Raw genomic sequence first — 19,428 nt, 5'->3', positions numbered from 1 at the left:
TTATCTACTTGCGTTGGTATGCTTTCGAACTGCTAGGTTGGCAGGAGCTGGGACAGAGCAACAGGAGCTCACTCCTTCATGGGGATTCGAACCACCAACCTTCTGATTGGCAAGCCTAAGAGGCTCAGAGGTTTAGACCACAGTGCCACCCACAGCCCTACTTGTGATATACCAGTGGTTAAGTGCTCGGGTGTTGTTCCGGTAATCCGACATTTTGTCACTAAGGAGCTTAGTCATCAAGCTTTATAGTAAATAATGTGCAAGAGAAGACAGGATGTAAACAACTTAAAGCAGGAGCATATCTGTCCCCATCTGCATGTTTCCATCAGGAGGAGCATAGAAAGAGGACAATGTCCCTTAGTTTCTTAAACCTCCTTCCCCTTGTAGCAGGAGACCCCCCCCTTCATTACAATGTAATGCACAAGCACCACACACACACACACACACCTCCCACCTCCCCGACCCTGGAGATGTCCCTTCTAGAGGGGCATCCCCTAAAAAGCCTTCCGTAAATAAGGCTGAAGCCCCCCGAGGCAGCACCCACATGGCTGTCGGAACCTGCGTTCGACCGAGTGACTCCTCCGATGTGATTAACGACCTGAGCCTTTGATAAGGCTCCAAGCACGTTCCCATTAGAGTTTCAAAGCAGCAGAAGTGACGAGATTTATGAGCTACATGCTAAGAGTTTTATTACTAAGCTACGCAGACAGAAAATAAATACATCCTCTCTCTGTGAAAGCAGAGAGCAACTGCAAAAACAAAAGAACAGGAAACAGTAACATCACATCCGTCTCCCGTCTTCCGTGAGACTTCCAACAGTCTGGAATGTCTCTGGAATGTAAAACAGAGTCCTGTGACTCCAAGCAGCTGCACAGTGATAAAAACAGAAACTAACATCCTCCCCCTTTCTGTGAACACCACTGGGTAGGGTGTTAGTACAATCTCAGTACAAACCCAGTTTCTGTACATAGGTACAGTGTTGATCCTTCGGAACAACCTTGGGCAATAAATCAGCAGGAATTTCATTACCCGGCATGTAGGACACTGTTACTAGTCCTTTCTGAACACATTCCCTAGCATGTTGCAGCTTCAATTGCAAGTGCTTCATGCTTTGCTGACTTCCACTGCAGGTGGAGAAGCATTGGTGCCAATTTCCGGCTAGAGATCTCGCCGAGATCTCATGGAGAGTGAGAGATCTCGTGAGGCTTCAGCAAGGTCTCGTGAGAGCTCGCCCTAAGTTAGCAGAGGGGGCAGCGGCGGGTGGCAGTGCCAGCCGAGGTGAATGGTGGGGTGGCAGGGATGGGGTGATCAGTGCTGCAGAGAGGAGCAGAACTTTCCATTTTGCCTCAAGTGGTGAAACAGCATGTCCCACCCCTAACCCGGAAGATTGTCTGTGAGTTGATGAATGTGTTGCTTGAGCTGGGTAGGTGGGGAAAGATTCCTACCCTATGGATAGACAATTTGCATTCTTAAGGAACCACACTATTTGCTATATGGTTGTGTATACTTGCTGCCACTCCAGAGCTGTTCTTCCGATAAATTTATCTCAGTCTCTTTCTGCAACTACTGTGGGAATTCCAGGGGTTTTCAGTTTCAGCCTTGGTCAGGTCAGACATGAAGAAGAAGAAGAAGAAGAAGAAGAAGAAGAAGAAGAAGAAGACAACCAGTGGGGCCTACTTCCTTTTCCCACACTCAGTGAGGTGTTTTTTTTCTGAGAGTACTCGCGGGTACGCAGTACAGGCACATTTTATTTCTTAAAAAGTGTTGCACTTACTCTAGCACATGGGTAGGCAAACTAAGGCCCGGGGGCCGGATCCGGCCCATTCGCCTTCTCAATCCAGCCCACAGACAGTCTGGGAATCAGCGTGTTTTTACATGAGTAGAATGTGTGCTTTTATTTAAAATGCATCTCTGGGTTATTTGTGGGGCATAGGAACTCATTTCCCCCCCCCCAAAAAAATATAGTCCAGCCCCCCCACAAGGTCTGAGGGACAGTGGACCGGCCCCCTGCTGAAGAGGTTTGCTGACCCCTGCTCTAGCAACTTCATAGCGAGTACTGGCACCTTCTTTCTAGAAGAAACAGCCCACACTTATTTAAACCAAGCCAAAAAAAAAAAAATTCCATAAATGAGCCACAAAGACATCCAGTAGGGTTTGTTTGTTTGTTTGTTTAATTTATTCCAATTGTATCCCACTTTTTCCTCCAAGGGGTTCTAGGTGGTGCTCATGTCCCCCCCCCCCGCCACTCATTTAACCCCGACAACAACCCTGTAAGGTAGGTTGGGCTGAAAGACAGGCGCTGGTCTAAGATCACCTAGGGAGCTTCATGGTCTAGGATGGATTTGAACCCTGGTCTTTCCCAGATCCTAGCACGACACTCTTCACCACGACTCCACAGTGGCACTCGAAGCACTGAGTGAGCATGCTTTTCTGTCAAAGCCCTGGTGGTGAGCATGGTGCGTCTCCGGGTCAGGGGCAGCAAGCCGGTTTGCCCCAACCACAACATTGCGTCAGTACTTTCCTTCTCTTTAAGAGAAACCACCAAACATTCATGTGTACTGGAGAAAATAAAAAGACATACTGCCTTTGTCTGGGATGTGACGCATGTTTAGTCCTCTCTCTCTCTCTTTATTGTTTTCTTTCTTATTTCCTTCCTTCCTTCCTTCCTTCCTTCCTTCCTTCCTTCCTTCCTTCCTTCCTTCCTTCCTTTCTTTCTTTTCACGTTTATACATTTCACTAGTTTTATACATTTCACCAATTTTACATTCATTTTGACATTTCAAAACTTCTTCTGCGGTTCCTTAAATTTATTTTTGACACCTTCTGCATATCCAAATTAACTTAATCTGCTCCTTTATTCACCTTCTTTAAATATATACTCTTATGAAACTGCAGGTTGCTACAATAATCCTGCCAATGTTTTTATCTGTTTATGATTTTTCTGTAAATAGTCAATACAGTGGTGCCCCGCAAGACGAACGCCTCGCAAGACAGAAAACCCGCTAGACGAAAGGGTTTTCCATTTTGGAGGCGCTTCGCAAAACGAATTTCCCTATGGGCTTCCTTCGCAAGACGAAAGCCCATAGGGAAATCTCCGGGACAGCGGGGAAGCGCAGCGCGTCTTCCCCACTGTCCTCGGACCTCCTCCGAAGGCTGCCGGAGGGGCGGAGAGACCTCCTCCCGCCGCCAGCCTTGGGATGGCTGTCCTGAAGACTTGCGGTGGGAGGAGGGTTTTCCTTCCCACCGCCAACTTTCAGAATGCTGTTCTGAATGTTGGCGCGGGGAGGAAAAACCCTCCTCCCACCGCAAGCCCCGGGAACAGAGGAGAAGCGCTGTGCGCCTTCCCCTCTGTTCCCGTACCTGTCCTGAAGGCTTGCGGTGGGGAGAAAAGCCCTTCTCCGCACCGCCAGCCTGGCAAGCGGTCTCCATAGGAACGCATTAATTGATTTTCAGTGCATTCCTATGGGAAACCGTGCTTCGCAAGACGAAAAACTCGCAAGAAGAAAAAACTTGCGGAACGAATTAATTTCGTCTTGCGAGGCACCACTGTAGGCCATTTCCATTCTTTTATTATTTTTTTTAAATTGCTATCTTTATTTCTTATTCTTCCTTAAGTTTTGCCATTTCTGCATAAGTTCCATAAGTTTCTGTATCTATTCTTCCTTTGCTGGGACTTCTGCTTCTTTCCAAAGTTTAGTCCTTTCTCAGCAGACTGCAGATCATTCACACCCTCCCAGGTTTTGTTTTTTTGTCACATCAGCAGAGTGTGACAAAACCTTGGGAACTGGCATTTTGATGTCATGACTTCAGAGGCACATTTAGGGCAACGCGACCGCACTGGGCACCAAGCCTAGTGGGTGGTGCAGGGCGTCAGATCTATGATGTAGTGAAATGAGCAGAACAGAAGGGGGGGGGGGTTTGCCAAATTTTGGCCTCGCACAGGGCGCCGCTGAAATTTGAAATACCGAAGTCTACCTCTGGTGACTCCGACCTTGAACAGAGCTTCTGAAGTGAAACCTCTCTTTCCCCCCTTTTTTTCTTTTCTGAAGGAAGAAGAGAACAGAAGCAAAACACTCACAGGTACGGAGGTTCCACTGCTGCCTCTTCCTAGAGGCGAGTTTTTGACACGTGTGATGGCATATTCAGTAGGTGAGCCCAATGGCACAGCAGTGTGTGTGTGCAGAGGGGCTATTGCCCTGGGTGCAAAATTAGAGAGGAGCCCCACAAAATTTCAAAAGAAAAACAATCCAGTTTGAGGGGTTACAGGCGGTGTAAAAAATTAGTGAAATAAATAATAATAAAATTAACGGTTGGTGCTGTTCCATCCCCAGCTTCCCTCTCCCTGCCGGGAAAACCCTTTCTCACCCCCATCACCACCCAGACTTGACAGGAACCACCGGTTAGGGGGCACAATATTTGCCTTGCCCTGGAGGTGAAAGTTGCAGGCGTCCCTTTTCTTTGAACAAGTATGTCAAAAGGAAAACTTTTATTTTTGGAAACAGGGCACCTCCTAGTGTCCAGAAGTGCTTTTTGCAACATATAGTTTTGGCTGCTTGGCTTTGGACGCATGACTGGCTTAAAATGCAGCTAGGTTGTTTCTTCCCCACCTCCTTTGTTCAGATTAAAGCTGGATTTCTGGAAAATGCATCAGCATTCAGCGTCTCCTAAGAAAACCCTGAATAGATATAGGACTGATACGGATTGCAACTAACATTGTTGTGTGTAAACCATTTCCCAAACCAGTGGTGGGACTTCAGTGGATGTAAACTGCCCTAGAGGCACTGATTTTATCCCTACGGATGTTTTTGGAGGAAAAGCAGATTTTGGAGGCACAAAATGACCCCCCCCCCCTCTAAACAGTACGTTTACTTTTTCAGTTTTCACTGAGTTTTTGAGCTCTAGTTTCCCCTTCTGCTCCTGTTTCATCGCTATCACCCCTTTCCCACTGCCCTGGATCTCTTTTCCCCCAGGTGATCCCAGCCAAGCAGGGATTATATGTAGGGAATGTGGTGATATCATGGCACTATGTAGCCAATCCGATTTGGCTATGTGACAAGGCGGTTGAAAGCAAATGAAACCAATCCTTCATAGAATCATAGAATCAGAGTTGGAAGAGACCACAAGGGCCATCGAGTCCAACCCCCTGCCAAGCAGGAAACACCATCAGAGCACTCCTGACATATGGTTGTCAAGCCTCTGCTTAAAGACCTCCAAAGAAGGAGACTCCACCACACTCTTTGGCAGCAAATTCCACTGTCGAACAGCTCTTACTGTCAGGAAGTTCTTCCTAATGTTTAGGTGGAATCTTCTTTCTTGTAGTTTGGAACCATTGCTCCGTGTCCGCTTCTCTGGAGCAGCAGAAAACAACCTTTCTCCCTCCTCTATGTGACATCCTTTTATATATTTGAACATGGCTATCATATCACCCCTTAACCTCCTCTTCTGCAGGCTTCGCCTTGCTCTAAAATGATGTGGGGCCTCAGCTGATGCCAACTCCTGGAAAATCCTTGGAAGGTTTCTCCAGCCCTGTTGCAAGAGCTCATCCCTACTTCCATTTGCCCCACAATTTCTTAGGCACAGGTCTCGGAGGTTTTACTTTTGTCCCACCACTTTCCCCAGGAAAACCCGCCGTTTGCTGCTAAAGCAGAACAAATGTCAATCTCTGGGGAAACCCAACGTACGTTTGTACTGATTCAACAGCAAAGAGTGGGTTTTCCCAGGGAAAGTGGAATGACAAAAGCAAAACTGCTCAGACCTGTGCCTGGAAATCAAGGGACATATGTTTCCAGTATGTCAGAGACCAGGCTGAGGAGTACGGCTCTGATGAGGAATGGTGGGAGCCTCCCCCTCCCCCTGACCAGGATCCTGAAGCTGCCCAGGAGCAGTGGAGCAGTATACATCTGGAACAGTGGTTTGCAGAGGGGCATAGTTCTGAAGGCAAAAGTTGGGAAGAACTGGGGGGTGAACAGCAAAGTGAAGAAGAACTGGAAGAGAGAGAGCTAACAGACTCTCTCTCTCGCTGGAAAGTGTCCAGCCTATCAGTCCAAGGTCACACAGAGCAGATAAGGTAGCTACATAAAAAGCACAGTGGTTGTGAGATCAGGTTTCAAGGCACAGAAGTGACTAGGGGGGAAGTGGGTGGAAACCTTAATTGGGAGCACCTTCGTTCCGAGAATGGATGCTTTGTTCTTTTGCTGTGATCATTAAAAACTCTTTAAATGGTGAGAGACTCTTTTTGCTTTGTTCTGCTTATCTACGGCCAAGGGGGGGGGGGTGTAGGAAGCCGAGTCCCCAAAGCCTCACGCGGTACAGCAACAAAATTCCACGTTCCCACAGGCCCTCCAGGAATGGTTCTGAGTTGATGGGAGTTCCCAGTGCTTGAGCTCAGGACCTCGTCTCTTGAAATTGAGCCGGTGCATCAGCATCATTGTTTTCATGGCAGGCTGAAAAGACGTTTGGTCCCAAGCACACCGGCACAAATGCTCTCACCAGGCACAAGACCCACTCAGAGTCATACAACAACCTGGTTGCCACATCAAAAGTGGACTCTGATGTTTTTGAACTCCATCTGAAAAGAACCACCAAAATGGGAAAGGACTCCAAGAAAGTAAGATTCCAGTTGATCCTGGCCAATGTCCAGGACTCAAGCCAGCATTGTGCATCCCAGAGGCCCTTGAAGCATCTGCAAAGCTTGGCTGAAGAATGAACAAAATTCAGTCAATTTATGCAGATTCCCCAAGGCCAGTTGGAGATTCAGTGTATTGACGGGTTAATGTGAACAACACCCTCTTCCCAAGAAAATCCAGCTCTTTATGCCTATAAAGAAATAATTTAAGACCTTCTGATGGAAAGGGGGCAGGAGTCCTGATGGCCCTCTGCACACAGTTTATCCATTTGTACCCCACATCCCCACCCCACAGCCTCGTACCTGCCAAAAAAACTGCAAGCTCTTAACATATATATCTCAAAACCGACAAACCAGAATTATATTTGCATGGTAAAAGGAAAGTTGAGACATTGCATAGGTCAATGGCAGACACTGGATTATACAGGCATGCCGAAACAAGCCTGGCAGAAAGATACAAACTATTGATTCTCAGCTTCAAATTGAACAAGGTGTCATCAGATCCCTGCATTTGAACCTGGATCTGTACTGATCATGCAGGAAAGGGGGAGGCAGAGGAGGGAACCGAGTCAAATAGCAAAGGAGATGCAGGGGTGAAAGGTATGGAGCCGCTCTCTGTTCACGGCTTACTTCTCTCACCAGTCTTTGTCTTCCAGGAGAATGAGCCTGCCACCTGGCCAGATTCTGACACTGGAAGTGAGCCTGGCTAAGGGAAAACAATGCAGGGAGGCAAGTGGTGTGCTCAGAGAGGTGCAGTTTCTTCCCCCTTCACTCTTTTACGCTGTGTCCACACTAGGGCATTCATGCGTACATTGGGCTGCTGTTTCTGTGTGTACAATTGTGTATCTTTGTCCACACACAAGTGCTTTTACTTTTATGCCTTTATTGCTTGATGGGCTATACAGTGGACCCTCGGGTTACATGACCTTTGGGTAACGTAACTTTCGGGTTGCGAACGCGGCAAACCCAGAAGTGTATTCCTTTGTCGCGTGTGAATGCGCAGAAGTGCTCTATTATGCCATGCAGAAGCAGTGCCTCTACTTGCGGATTTTCGGGGTACGTACGGACCCCTGGAACGAATTACATTTGTATCCAGATGATCCACTGTATTCGCAAGAAGAAGAAGGTGGTTCGCAATTTGTAGGGTTGCCATGTTTCAAAAAGTGAAAATCCGGACACAAACGTTTGGCCAAGACCTTTTAAAAGCAATTTACAACCGGACATTATACTGCTTCTAACTGCAGTATTCCGGCTATGTCTGGGAAATTCCAGACGTATGGCAACCCTAGCAATTTGGGATCATTCACATTTTCCTGGCCACTTTCCCTTGGAGAAAACCGGGGCGGTTAAGCGCTCAGTTGGAACAAACGGTAATCGGGTTTTTACAAACGGGGCAAGTGGAAAACCTCTCGGACCCGTGCTTTCTAGACATGGGAGAAGTGAAGCGTGAACAATCCCACATCCTTTCTATATAGCTGGGGGAAATCCAGATTTAAACACCCACATCTCTGCTATTGTGATATGAAAATAAGGTAAAGGTAAAGGGACCCCTGACCATTAGGTCCAGTCATGGCCGACTCTGAGGTTGCGGCGCTCATCTCGCTTTATTGGCCAAGGGAGCCGGCGTACAGCTTCCAGGTCTTGTGGCCAGCATGACTAAGCCGCTTCTGGCAAACCAGAGCAGCGCACGGAAACGCCGTTTACCTTCCTGCTGGAGCGGTACCTATTTATCTACTTGCACTTTGACGTGCTTTCGAACTGCTAGGTTGGCAGGAGCAGGGACCAAGCAAAGGGAGCTCACCCCGTCATGGGGATTTGAACCACCGACCTTCTGATCGGCAAGTTCTAGGCTCTGTGGTTTAACCCACAGCACCACCCGCGTCCCTTGTGATATGAAAATACTGGGGGGCAAATCGGATGGGAGGAGAAATGCTTCATCTCAGAAGAGAAGGGAAAGCAGCTGTTGCGGATGAAAGCTGCAGCCAGAAAGCAGAGCCAGGGCTTGTGGAATGGATGCCATCTCAGGCGGGGATGAAAGGGTGGCGATGGCTGCGTAGCGTTGGAAACTAAGCCGAGAGGAAGGCACAGGAGGTTGTAGCAAAGCTCCTTGTGGGCTCCAGCTGAAGGATCCACCAGAGTGATGTGCAGGAATGTACACCTTGGAGAGACTTCCAGGGCTGTCCTGGGAGAGGAGAGTTTCCACTACGGAGATGCGCCAGCTTTGCATTTTCGGATGCGAAGGGAAGCGGGCTAGGTCTCATCCCCATTCTCAGCTCTGTCCACCCACACTGGCCCCGAGTGGGGCTTCTGCTGTGCATTGGACGGTTTCCCTGCATATCCCAGCATCTGGCCCACAGCACGGAGGAGCTGGTCGTGGTCCCTCTCCATCCCAGACAGGCGGCGCTCCTGCAAAGGGGACATGGGAGAAACAGTTGGCTTGTGTATCTTTCTCGCCCTGGTCTGGCCACAGTGATCCATGCAACGGTCACCTCCAGGCTTGATTATTGAAACTCGCTCTACGCGGAGCTGCCCTTGAAGCTGACCCAGAAACTCCAGCGGGTGCAGAATGCCCCAGCGAGGCTCCTTACGGGGTCCTTGCCGTGGGATCACATTCATCCTGTGCTTTACCAGCTGCACTGGCTCCCGGTGGAGTACATGGTCAGGTTTAAGGTGCTGGTTTTGACCTTTAAAGCCCTATGTGGCCTAGGACTCACATACCTATGGGACCGCCTCTCTTGGTATGCCCTGCAGAGGACCTTAAGGTCCACAAATAACAACCCTTTGGAGGTCCCGAGCCGCAAGGAGGTTAGACTGGTCTCAACTAGGACCAGGGCCTTTTCAGTACTGGCCCCGACGTGGTGGAACGCTCTGTCACAAGAGATTAGGGCCCTGCGGGACTTGATATCTTTCCGCAGGGCTTGCAAGATAGAGCTGTTCCACCTGGCCTTTGGTTTGGACTCAGTCTGACCCTTATGTTTCCCTCCCCCTTATGATTTTGATCTATGGGCTACTGTTAATATGAGGCTGCATTTTAAATTATATTTTAACCTGTATTTTAAATTGGTTTATTTATTTATTTAATTGTAATTTTACTAGTGTTAGCTGCCCTGAGCCTGGCTCTGGCCCGGGAGGGCGAGATATAAATAAAAATTTATTATTAGTTATTATTATTAAACCCCAGCACCTCTCACTGTACAAATCAAGCAGTGGGCAAGCGGGGGCCACCGAACCCCCCAGTGAATCAATTGTCTAACTTCAGCATATCTATGTGCAGTAAAACAATCAGGTGGGCGTTTTGCAGCTGGTCCAGCGACTCACACCTTACTGCAATGAAATGGGCCTGTGTGCTGAAATATCTCTTTGGAGTGTGCCTCCTAAATGAGATACGGATGCTTTACTCTTTCTGAGCCTTTAAAAAAAATAATTAAAGATTTCTTAGTTTACAAAAATACATGCACTGTCTCTTTTCTCAAGTTGTGTTTTCTACAGATCAGTTTCATTTGTTGTGAGACATTAGTGTTGCATACAATGTTAGGTTAGGAAGAAAAGAGGGGGGAATGGTGAGTGGGGTGGGGTGGGAATGCTTCTCTTCTTCTGTGGGGTTTTGTGTCAGCGTCACTTGTGTGGGTTCTCTTACTATTCGCTTGTTGTACAGTGGTGCCCCGCAAGACGAATGCCTCGCAAGACGGAAAACTTGCTAGACGAAAGAGTTTTCCGTTTTGGAGGTGCTTCGCAAAACGAATTTCCTATGGGCTTGCTTTGCAAGACGAAAATGTCTTGCGAGTTCCCGCGGGTTTTTCCCCCTTCCCCCCCTTTTTCTAAGCCGCTAAGCCGCTTATCCGCTTATCCGCTAATAGCGCTAATCCGCTAAAAGCCGCTAAACCGCTAATAGCGCCAATCCGCTAAGCTGCTAATGGGCTTGCTTCGCAAGACGAAAAAACTGCTAGATGAAGAGACTCGCGGAACGGATTCTTTTCGTCTTGCGAGGGACCACTGTATTTCCTTGGTGGTGAGAGAGGTTGGGTGTGGCCTAGAGTGTGGTTGGTTGTCTTTGGTTGGCTGTAGTGAGACTTGGTTTTGTGTGAGAGTGGGGTGTGTGTGTGTGTGTGTTTGGATCAGGTTAGCCAGATTGATTCATATGCTGTCGACAGATTCTTGTTATTGTCTTGCTGGGCTGTGTATGTAATAAAGGGGAACCCTACCGGGGCGAAGGCATCTTCTTCTGTTTGTCCCCGTTTCAGTTTCAGTAAATTTGATAAATGCAATTGTAAATTTTTTTATACTCTGAAGCATTTCTTCATTTTTTGGATTTTTTTACCAATTCTTTTTCTTTTATTTGTTTATTTATTTCCATAATATTATTTCCCTTATTTTTCTTAATTCTCCCCATTTGCTGTATTCTGTACCCTCTCATAAATGCTTTACTCACATCCCAAATTATTTTCCTCATTTAATTCAAAAAATTCTTTCAAGATTTCTTTCACTTTACTTACTCTTTGTTCATGTAGATTGCTACAGGATTGTGATCTGATATAGATCTAGTTAATTTTTCCGCTTTATTGAGATTCAACATCATTTTTTTAGATACCCAAATTGCATCAATTCGTCCACCTGATATATGTGCTTCAGAGTAATGTGTTATTATTCTGCCTGGCCTTTGGCTTGGAGCCAATTTGATTCCCTCCCTCTCTTTCTTTTTTCCATTCCTTCTCCTCCTGCGATGAGGCTACATTTTAATATTTTAATGTTTCAATATTTTAATGTTGTATTTTAATTTTGTTTTTAAGTTGTAATCATTCAACTTGTTTTTATTATTGCTTGTAAGCCGCTCTGAGCCCAGCCTTGGCTGGGGAGGGCGGGGTATTAATAATAATAATAATAATAATAATAATAATATCCTTTACCCTGGGGTTTTTTGTTCTCCAAGCATCGTAAAGATTTAAATTTTCAATTAAATCAAAAAAGGAGAGTGGGAGTTTACCTGAATTGGATATTTTGCTTAGTTTTTCTAATAAGGCTGTTTTCCCACACTATTTGATACCATTGGTACATGTACATTCCTGACAGCTCTCTCCAGTGTCTGGCTAAGATGTTTCTGGCTGCTGAGAGTAGGTGGGTTATGAGCTCTTTATGATGTGAGTGGGCATTATTATCTTGGAAGATGTTTAGTTCCTGAGCCTTTGTTGAGCAATTCCCCTGAGTGGCTCCCCATTTTCTCCTGCCCCTACCCCTTGACCACCAGGTTAAATGGCTACAAAGAGCCCTTACCAGATTCTTGGTCTTCTCCTCACTAGCTCGAAGCTTCTCGTGATCCTTCTTCCAGCTGGTCTCTACACTAGTCACCCTGCAACAGAAGAGGATCCAGTATAATCTAGCGAACTCAAGCTGCAAGACCTGGTTTCAACCTCCTCAGTCCCTACCATAGGTATGCTGGCTGGCTTTGGACAAGTCACTGTCTCTCAGCCCAAGGCCTCACAAGGCTTACAAAGGACATAAGAAAGAGATGCAAAACTCTTCTCACACTAGATACACTAAACCACTGGGGAACATTTTTTACTCCACTTCCTCATCGGACTTGGAACTTCAAAGAACCTTATAAAAGGTAAAGGTACCCCTGCCCGTACGGGCCAGTCTTGACAGACTCTGGGGTTGTGCGCCCATCTCACTTAAGAGGCCAGGGGCCAGCGCTGTCTGGAGACACTTCCGGGTCACATGGCCAGCGTGACATCGCTGCTCTGGCCAGAGCCAGAGCCAGAGCCGCACACAGAAACGCCGTTTACCTTCCCGCTGGTAAGCGGTCCCTATTTATCTACTTGCACCCGGAGGTGCTTTCGAACTGCTAGGTTGGCAGGCGCTGGGACCGAGCAGCGGGAGCGCACCCCGCCGCAGGGATTCGAACCGCCGACCTTTCGATCGGCAAGTCCTAGGCGCTGAGGCTTTAACCCACAGCGCCACCTGCGTCCCATAAAGAACCTTATAAGGAGCTGCTAAATTGAAGATTTCCACCACCTCTTCATTTTGGCAGGGGATTCTAATGCAAAACCCATTCTTTAAACCTTGTTCAAAAGCAGATGAAAAAACCTTCATTTTAGCAGTGGATCTGATGTGTTTTGCATGGAATCCTGCCAACCTGAGCAGGATTTAACTCATCAGCTGACCTTCTTTCAACCAAGTTACTTGGACTGCCAAGATTCAGGGCAGCTGCCCTTGGTCAGCTTGGTTCTGGCTCCAGAAGATGGCCTCTTCGTCTTGCTTCCTCGCAAGGGACTTGGGCCAAGACAGTGCCTCATGAAGGACAGGACAATAAACTGTTTTTATATGCAACAGCAGCAGCAAGAGTATTGTTGGCACAGAAATGGAAACAAGAAGAACTACCGACGAAAGAAGAATGGCAGACAAAATTAATGGACTATGCAGAACTGGATAAGATGACAGGAAGGATTTGAAACCTGCAGGACAGAGATTCTCAGAGGACTGGAGTAAATATATGAATTATTTGAAAAGCAATTGTAATCAGCAGATTAAGCTAGTAGGTTTGCAAGAAGTTTTGTAAGGAGGACTATGCGAAATATTGCAGAGAAAACTATGATAAGAATTATTAGTGAAGGAGTATTAAATGTAATACTGAAAATAATGAAATGCAGATTAAGTGATAAAGACTGGAAAATCTTCAGATGCAGTTGATGGAAGTCCAAAACATTGTATAAGATGAGAAAGCATGTTATATGATTTTTGGAAATTATTTGTAAAAATCAATAAAAATGTTTTTAAAAAAGATAGTGCCTCGTGACTAGGCACTCAAATCAGGGACAGACTGAAAAACTTCCAGGAGCCAAGGCACCAGAACTAAGGTGACCATGCAGGTCTTTAGAGGATCTCGTGGGATCCCTCACCTGGTGCTTAGCTGCACAAGGCAGCTCTCGGTCTCCTCCAGCCTCTTGCAGAGAGCCTCTTCCCGCTCCTGAAACTTGGCCTGTTCCTCTAGCAGCATTTGGTTCTGGGTCGTCAGTCTTTCCAGCTGCTCTTCGAAGAGTTGCTGCTTCTCCCTCGCTGTGGTCAGCTCCATCTGTAGCTCTTCCATCTGCTTCCCATACTGTGGGGGTAAACAAGGCTAGTAGTTAGAGCAGTCAGGGGCTTGAAGCAGTGAAACCTCTCTCTCTCCCGGGTGGCCTTGCACAGGGTCAATGGGGCAGAAGCAAGGTCATAGCCATGGCAAGGGGCCCAGAGGCAGGAATCCCGCCGCTAGAGCATCGGGCTTATTCGCACCTAACTTTTGCCCCACTCTTTCCAGGCAGAGGTCCACACTTAAAAGCGCTGTGTCCTAGCATGGTGTTTTTGTTTTGTTTTCTGCCCAGAGTTTTGCCTGTGAAAACCTACCCTTTAGCACTCAATCGTAGCAAAAGTCAATGTGGATTTTCTGCAGATGGCTGTTTGCTCCGATTGAGCTTTAAAGAGTGGGTTTTCATGGAGAAAGCTCTACGGCAAAAACACACGCACCCTGACAAAGACCTTTTAAACACGGACCGTGCCTGGAAAGAGCTGGGGAAAGGTAAGTGTGGATAAGCCCTGAGAGATGAGTTCTGGGTTCAAATCCTGCCTGGGCCATTAGCCTGTTAGGAGGCATTCCCAGTCCTCCACCATCACCTCTTATAGCCTAGGAATGACATTAACAGGCCTGCTTCCTAAGTCTAAGCATTACAGAAGCATCTGAAGGTCCTGAATCTTCCCGCTATCCCATTCTCTTCCTCAAGTCTGCAAAAATGATGGGATGCCAAGCATGAAACAGCGTTGTGGTTTTTGTTCTGTGGCGGAGGGGGACTCTACCTTAAGTAGCTAAGTGTACTGGAACAAAAGACTGCCTCCAGGTGACATAATTCATCCCTTTCTAGACATGGCAGGGCACCAGTCTATAGGGTGGAAGCCCCCTCTAAACTACCCAAACATCATTGCCCACAACAACATTTTTTTGAGAAATCACAACTAACTCAAGTCAATAGTGGACTGTCGTTCTGGTACCAGAATGCAAAGTGCTACTAGCGCGTACACTCAGGAGTTGGGGTGTCTGGGTCTGATATTCTGAGTGGAAGTGATTCTCCCACCTGTTCCAGGGGCTGCATGGCATAGAGGCTGCTTTGCTGGGCAGCTGCTTCTTCAGAGTGCCTCAGCCAAGGCACAGTGGGCTTCCGGGGCAGTGATGCAGATGGGTGGGGCTTCGGATACCCCTAGAACACAATCAACATTATTATTACTATGCAATAATTTTTATTAAATTTTCTGTTTTACAATTTCAAATAAACATTTTACAAACTTTAAGATACCCAGTGACTTCCCTTCTTCTCTTTCCGTGGTTCATTTTACCTGCATATTTTACTAGGTAAAGGACCCCTGGGTGGTTAGGTCCAGTCAAAGGTGACTATGGGGTTATGGGGCTCATCTTGCTTCAGACCGAGGGAGCCGGCGTTTGTCCACAGACAGCTTTCCGGGTCTGGGGCCAGCATGACTAAGTGGTTACTGGCGCAACAGAACACCGGGACGGAAACCAGAGCCCACGAAAACACCGTTTACCTTCCCACTGCAGCGGTACCTATTTATCTGCTTGCACTGGTGTGCTTTTGAATGGCTAGGTTGGCAGGAGCTGGGACAGAGCAACGGGAGCTGACCCCATCATGGGGATTTGAACTATTGCAGTGGGATTCCTGGGTAAACAAATTAGGAAAGTGACATGGAAGACAAGGGTGCTGTCCTGTGTCAAGAAGAAAGGTCACCCCTGATCACCCAGACCCTATTCACTCTCCAAACATGACTCCTCTAAAGATGACATCCATCTATCATGGATGCTTTAGCTGAGATTCCGGCATTGCAGGGGGTTGGACTAGATGACCCTGGGGTCTCATCCGACTCTAAGATCCTATGATTCTATGACAGTGGATGACCCCCATGATGGTGCCTATTCTGCACTCCCTGTGGGTCTTACAGATTCCGGTTCTTTATGAGGAGGTTTCACCCCTCCCATATCCAAGAATCTCCTGATGAGTCTGCTGATTCTCCAGAGAGGAGGAGCAGTGTTCTGCTTTCTACTTATTCAGCTCCAGCACCACATCAAAGAGTCAGTCAGTCAGTCAGTGTGTCGGAGAAAGAGAGAGACTGAGTGTTAGAGATCGTGTGTAGAGATAAGGTTGCTGCTAAGAGCAGCTGCAGACACTCAGTGCAGCATTCATTTATGCTTAGACCTATTTAGCTCTGTATATAGTTTTGTATTATAGTTGTAGTTATAGAATAAAAGAAGATATTCTACAGAGCTGCTCTCCGAGTGGTTTATACACTGCAAGACTCTGCTATACTCTGCTGTGCGACGACTGTATTGTGGAAGTGAATCCGGTGCTCACAACTCTAAGCTGTGAGTCCACAGCACTTTGACCTGTTCCTGTGCAGAAGGTGGTCTCTGGAAGTGCTACCTAGCCCGCCTAGCCCAGTCGGGGTTGAAGTGCATGAGTCCAGTTGGTGACACTGGCTCAAGGGTGATGCTGACACTTTACGCCTTTCCAGGGAACTTGTGTTGAGCTGCAGGCAGTTGGGGGCCACCAGTAGTCAGGAGGGCCAGTCTAGAGCCCCAATTACCTGGGATGCTTTGCTGCTGCCATGCGGGTAGGAGGTACAAAGTCGAGGGCTGCTCTCCCTGCTCTCGGCCACGTGCTCGGTGCTCCTTTGCTTCTGGAGACGTCGAGCTGCCTTGTTCTGAGTCGGGACGCTCTGGGTGCGCTGCACTTTGGTCCTGCTTCTGACTGGGTGCAAAGGGGCCAGCGGCTCTTCCTTTCCTCGGCCTTTCTGAATGCTGGTCATGGACTGGCTCTTGATCAGAGGACTGTGCTTGCCCAGTTCCCGTGGGGGCACAAAACCCGGCTTCTGGTTTTCCGCCTGTCTGGAACACAAGAAGAGAAGAAGAGTTTGGATTGGATATCCCGCTTTATCACTACCCAAAGGAGTCTCAAAGCGGCTAACAATCTCCTTTTCCCCTCCTCCCCCACAACAGACACTCTGTGAGGTGAGTGAGGCTGAGAGACTTTAGAGAAGTGTGACTGGCCCAAGGTCACCCAGCAGCTGCATGTGGAGGAGCGAAGACGCAAACCCGGTTCACCAGATTACGAGTCCACCGCTCTTAACCACTACACCACACTGGCTGGAAGGGTGGGAGTGCAGCGTGACTATAATGCAACAGGCAGCACTTGAACCTATCAAACCGAGAGAGAGAGAGAGAGAGAGAGAGAGAGAGAGAGAGATATGACCCCTGGCTGTTAATTCTTTACTGAACATGTGGTCTAAACCACTGAGCCTCTTGGGCTTGCTGATCGGAAAGTCGGTGGTTCGAATCCCTGCGATGGAGTGAGCTCCCCAGCTCCTGCCAACCTAGCAGTTTGAAAGCAGAGAGAGAGAGAGAGAGATATGACCCCTGGCTGTTAATTCTTTACTGAACATGTGGTCTAAACCACTGAGCCTCTTGGGCTTGCTGATCGGAAAGTCGGTGGTTCGAATCCCTGCGATGGAGTGGGCTCCCCAGCTCCTGCCAACCTAGCAGTTTGAAAGCACACCAGTGCAAGTAGCTAAATAGGTACTGATGTGGTGGGAAGGTAAACGGTGTTTCCGTGCGCTCTGGCTTCTGTCATGGTGTCCCGTTGTGCCAGAAGTGGTTTAGTCCTGCTGGCCACATGACCCGGAAAGCCGGCTCCCTCGGCCTGAAAGCGAGACGAGCGCTGCAACCCCATAGTCACCTTTGACTGGACCTAACCATCCAGGGGTTCTTTACCTTTTACCTTTTTTTTTTTTACTGTGTGTGAGTAGAGCTGGGGGGCACATAGCAGGGATGGTCTTATTTCATGTAAAAATAGCAAAGCTGAAATATATGCATTTTTAAAAAATGGCATAAAGCACTCACGTTTCTTTGATTTTAATCTGATATTTGAACATGCAAAAGATGGAGAATCATTTCAGGCAAGGAGGTACGTGGGTGCCAGGAATTGGGGCTGAGGTAAACAAGGGCCTGTGAGGCCTTCTGAAAATTCCAGGAAATCACCTAGTCTCTATCCAAGATGTAGGACCATAATAATAATTATTTATTATTTATACCCGACCCATCTGCCTGGGTTTTCCCAGCCACTCTGGGCAGCTCCCAACAGAATATTCAAAAAACGATAAAACATCAAACATTAAAAACTTCCCTAAACAGGGCTGCCTTCAGCTGTCTTCTAAAAGTCAGATAGTTATTTATTTCCTTGACATCTGACGGGAGGGCGTTCCACAGGGTGGGCGCCACTACTGAGAAGGCCCTTTTCCTGGTTCCCTGTAATCTCACTTTTCACAGTGAGGGAACTGACCATCATCCTATCAAACCCTCAACACCCAAACCGCAAAGAAAGCAACTCCATGGCAGGACAGAAGCCAATCCCATCTGAGGGAAATGCCTTTACAGCACCAAATGAATTTGATCCCCTCCCCCTCTTTCTTTTTTCCTTTCTCCTTCTGTGTTGGAACTCCGATTTGGGGACTTCCCTGGCTTTTTTCTGGCCCATGTAGGACCAGTCTGGATAGTTAGCCTTGGTGAAGACTTGCCGTTTTTATCCCCAAAAAAGTTTATGATTGGGTTTCCACTGAAATGAGGCTGCATTTTAATGTTTTAATGTTGTATTTTAATCTTGTTTTTTAAGCTGTGTTTCAATCAATTGTTTTTATATTTGGTGTTAGCCAACCCTGAGCCCAGTCTTGGCTGGGGAGGGTGGGGTATAAATAAAATTTATTATTATTATTATTATTATTATTATTATTATTATTATTATTAAATATAGTGGCCATTTCAACCCTGAGCATGATCAAGATCTATCTCCTGGATTTCTCTGAAAGCTGGTTTTCTTCTTGAGCCTCAAGAGCCAGCAACCATTGCTGTGATATCAGTGTATTCCCTCCCTGCCAGCCACCCCAAGAGCCAGAAGTGAGTCGTTTGTTACCTGTCCTCTGCACTGGGCCCAAGTCGAACGATGACAGGAACCGGTGTCCCCTCTTGTATAGCACGGAGGATTGTGGGCAGAGGCTCCAGTCTGTCTTTTGTCCGCTTATATGCAACAGAGCAAAAAGTACAGGTAAGAAGAATGCAGTCAGAGGGCTTGCAAAAATGAGAAACCACTGCTACTGGCGTGGCACGACTGACTGAAGGCTTTGCTCTCCCTCTGACAAAGGGGAGCAGAGGATCACACTCACACCTGGATTAGACCCTACAAGTCACATTTATGCATTTGTTAAAATATACACACATACTTTATTTTAATGGTATCTCCTGCTTTGGGTGAACCTCCCTCCACCCACCTAACCCTTCCAATCCTGCCTGAATGAGCAAATATATCTGAAGAATAAATGGTGAATTTCAAAATTCAGAAACAAATCCACCTTCACACATCCCATCACAAAAACTGCTCCCTTTCTTGTGTCTCCCTGTGTCCCCAAATCAATTCCTTTTCTTCCTGACTGCAATGCCACCGAGTTCCTCTCTTCCAGATTTAACACTTAATTTGTGAATGGGTCACTGAGATATTGCAAACAGATAGCTGGCTAGCAGGGATTTGTGGTTATTATTTATCGGATTTTTCACAGAAAAGGAAATTTTTGGATTAGACGGTGAGAAAATGTGGGCTGACCTTTTGGTGCCAAGAATGTCATGGAGTTACTGCAAAAAATAAAAAAGATTCCATACACCAGGAGCACCCATCCTATAATAAACACCCGCCTGTAAGCAGCCCATAGCAATATTAGCCAAATTG

General features: G+C 47.1%; 1 protein-coding gene across 3 annotated transcripts in view; it reads right to left on the bottom strand.

The window, feature by feature from the left end:
- Positions 1–6,960: 6,960 nt before the first annotated feature.
- Positions 6,961–19,428, bottom strand: part of RASAL3 (RAS protein activator like 3) — a 48,113-nt gene continuing 35,645 nt past the window's right edge. For all 3 annotated transcript variants that reach the window (XM_079959205.1, XM_079959206.1, XM_079959207.1), the window contains 6 exons: positions 18,622–18,725; positions 16,244–16,544; positions 14,725–14,847; positions 13,519–13,718; positions 11,894–11,969; positions 6,961–9,031 (listed from right to left, as the gene is read on the bottom strand). In XM_079959205.1, the coding sequence (XP_079815331.1) occupies positions 8,876–9,031; positions 11,894–11,969; positions 13,519–13,718; positions 14,725–14,847; positions 16,244–16,544; positions 18,622–18,725 (960 nt within the window). In that variant the 3' untranslated portion in view covers positions 6,961–8,875. The remainder of the gene's footprint in view (positions 9,032–11,893; positions 11,970–13,518; positions 13,719–14,724; positions 14,848–16,243; positions 16,545–18,621; positions 18,726–19,428) is intronic.

The sequence above is a fragment of the Podarcis cretensis genome, assembly GCF_951804945.1.
Source record: "Podarcis cretensis genome assembly, chromosome: 17".
Lineage (NCBI taxonomy): Eukaryota > Metazoa > Chordata > Lepidosauria > Squamata > Lacertidae > Podarcis > Podarcis cretensis.
Note: the sequence above shows the minus strand (reverse complement) of the source record. Positions and strands in the feature narration are given on the sequence as shown.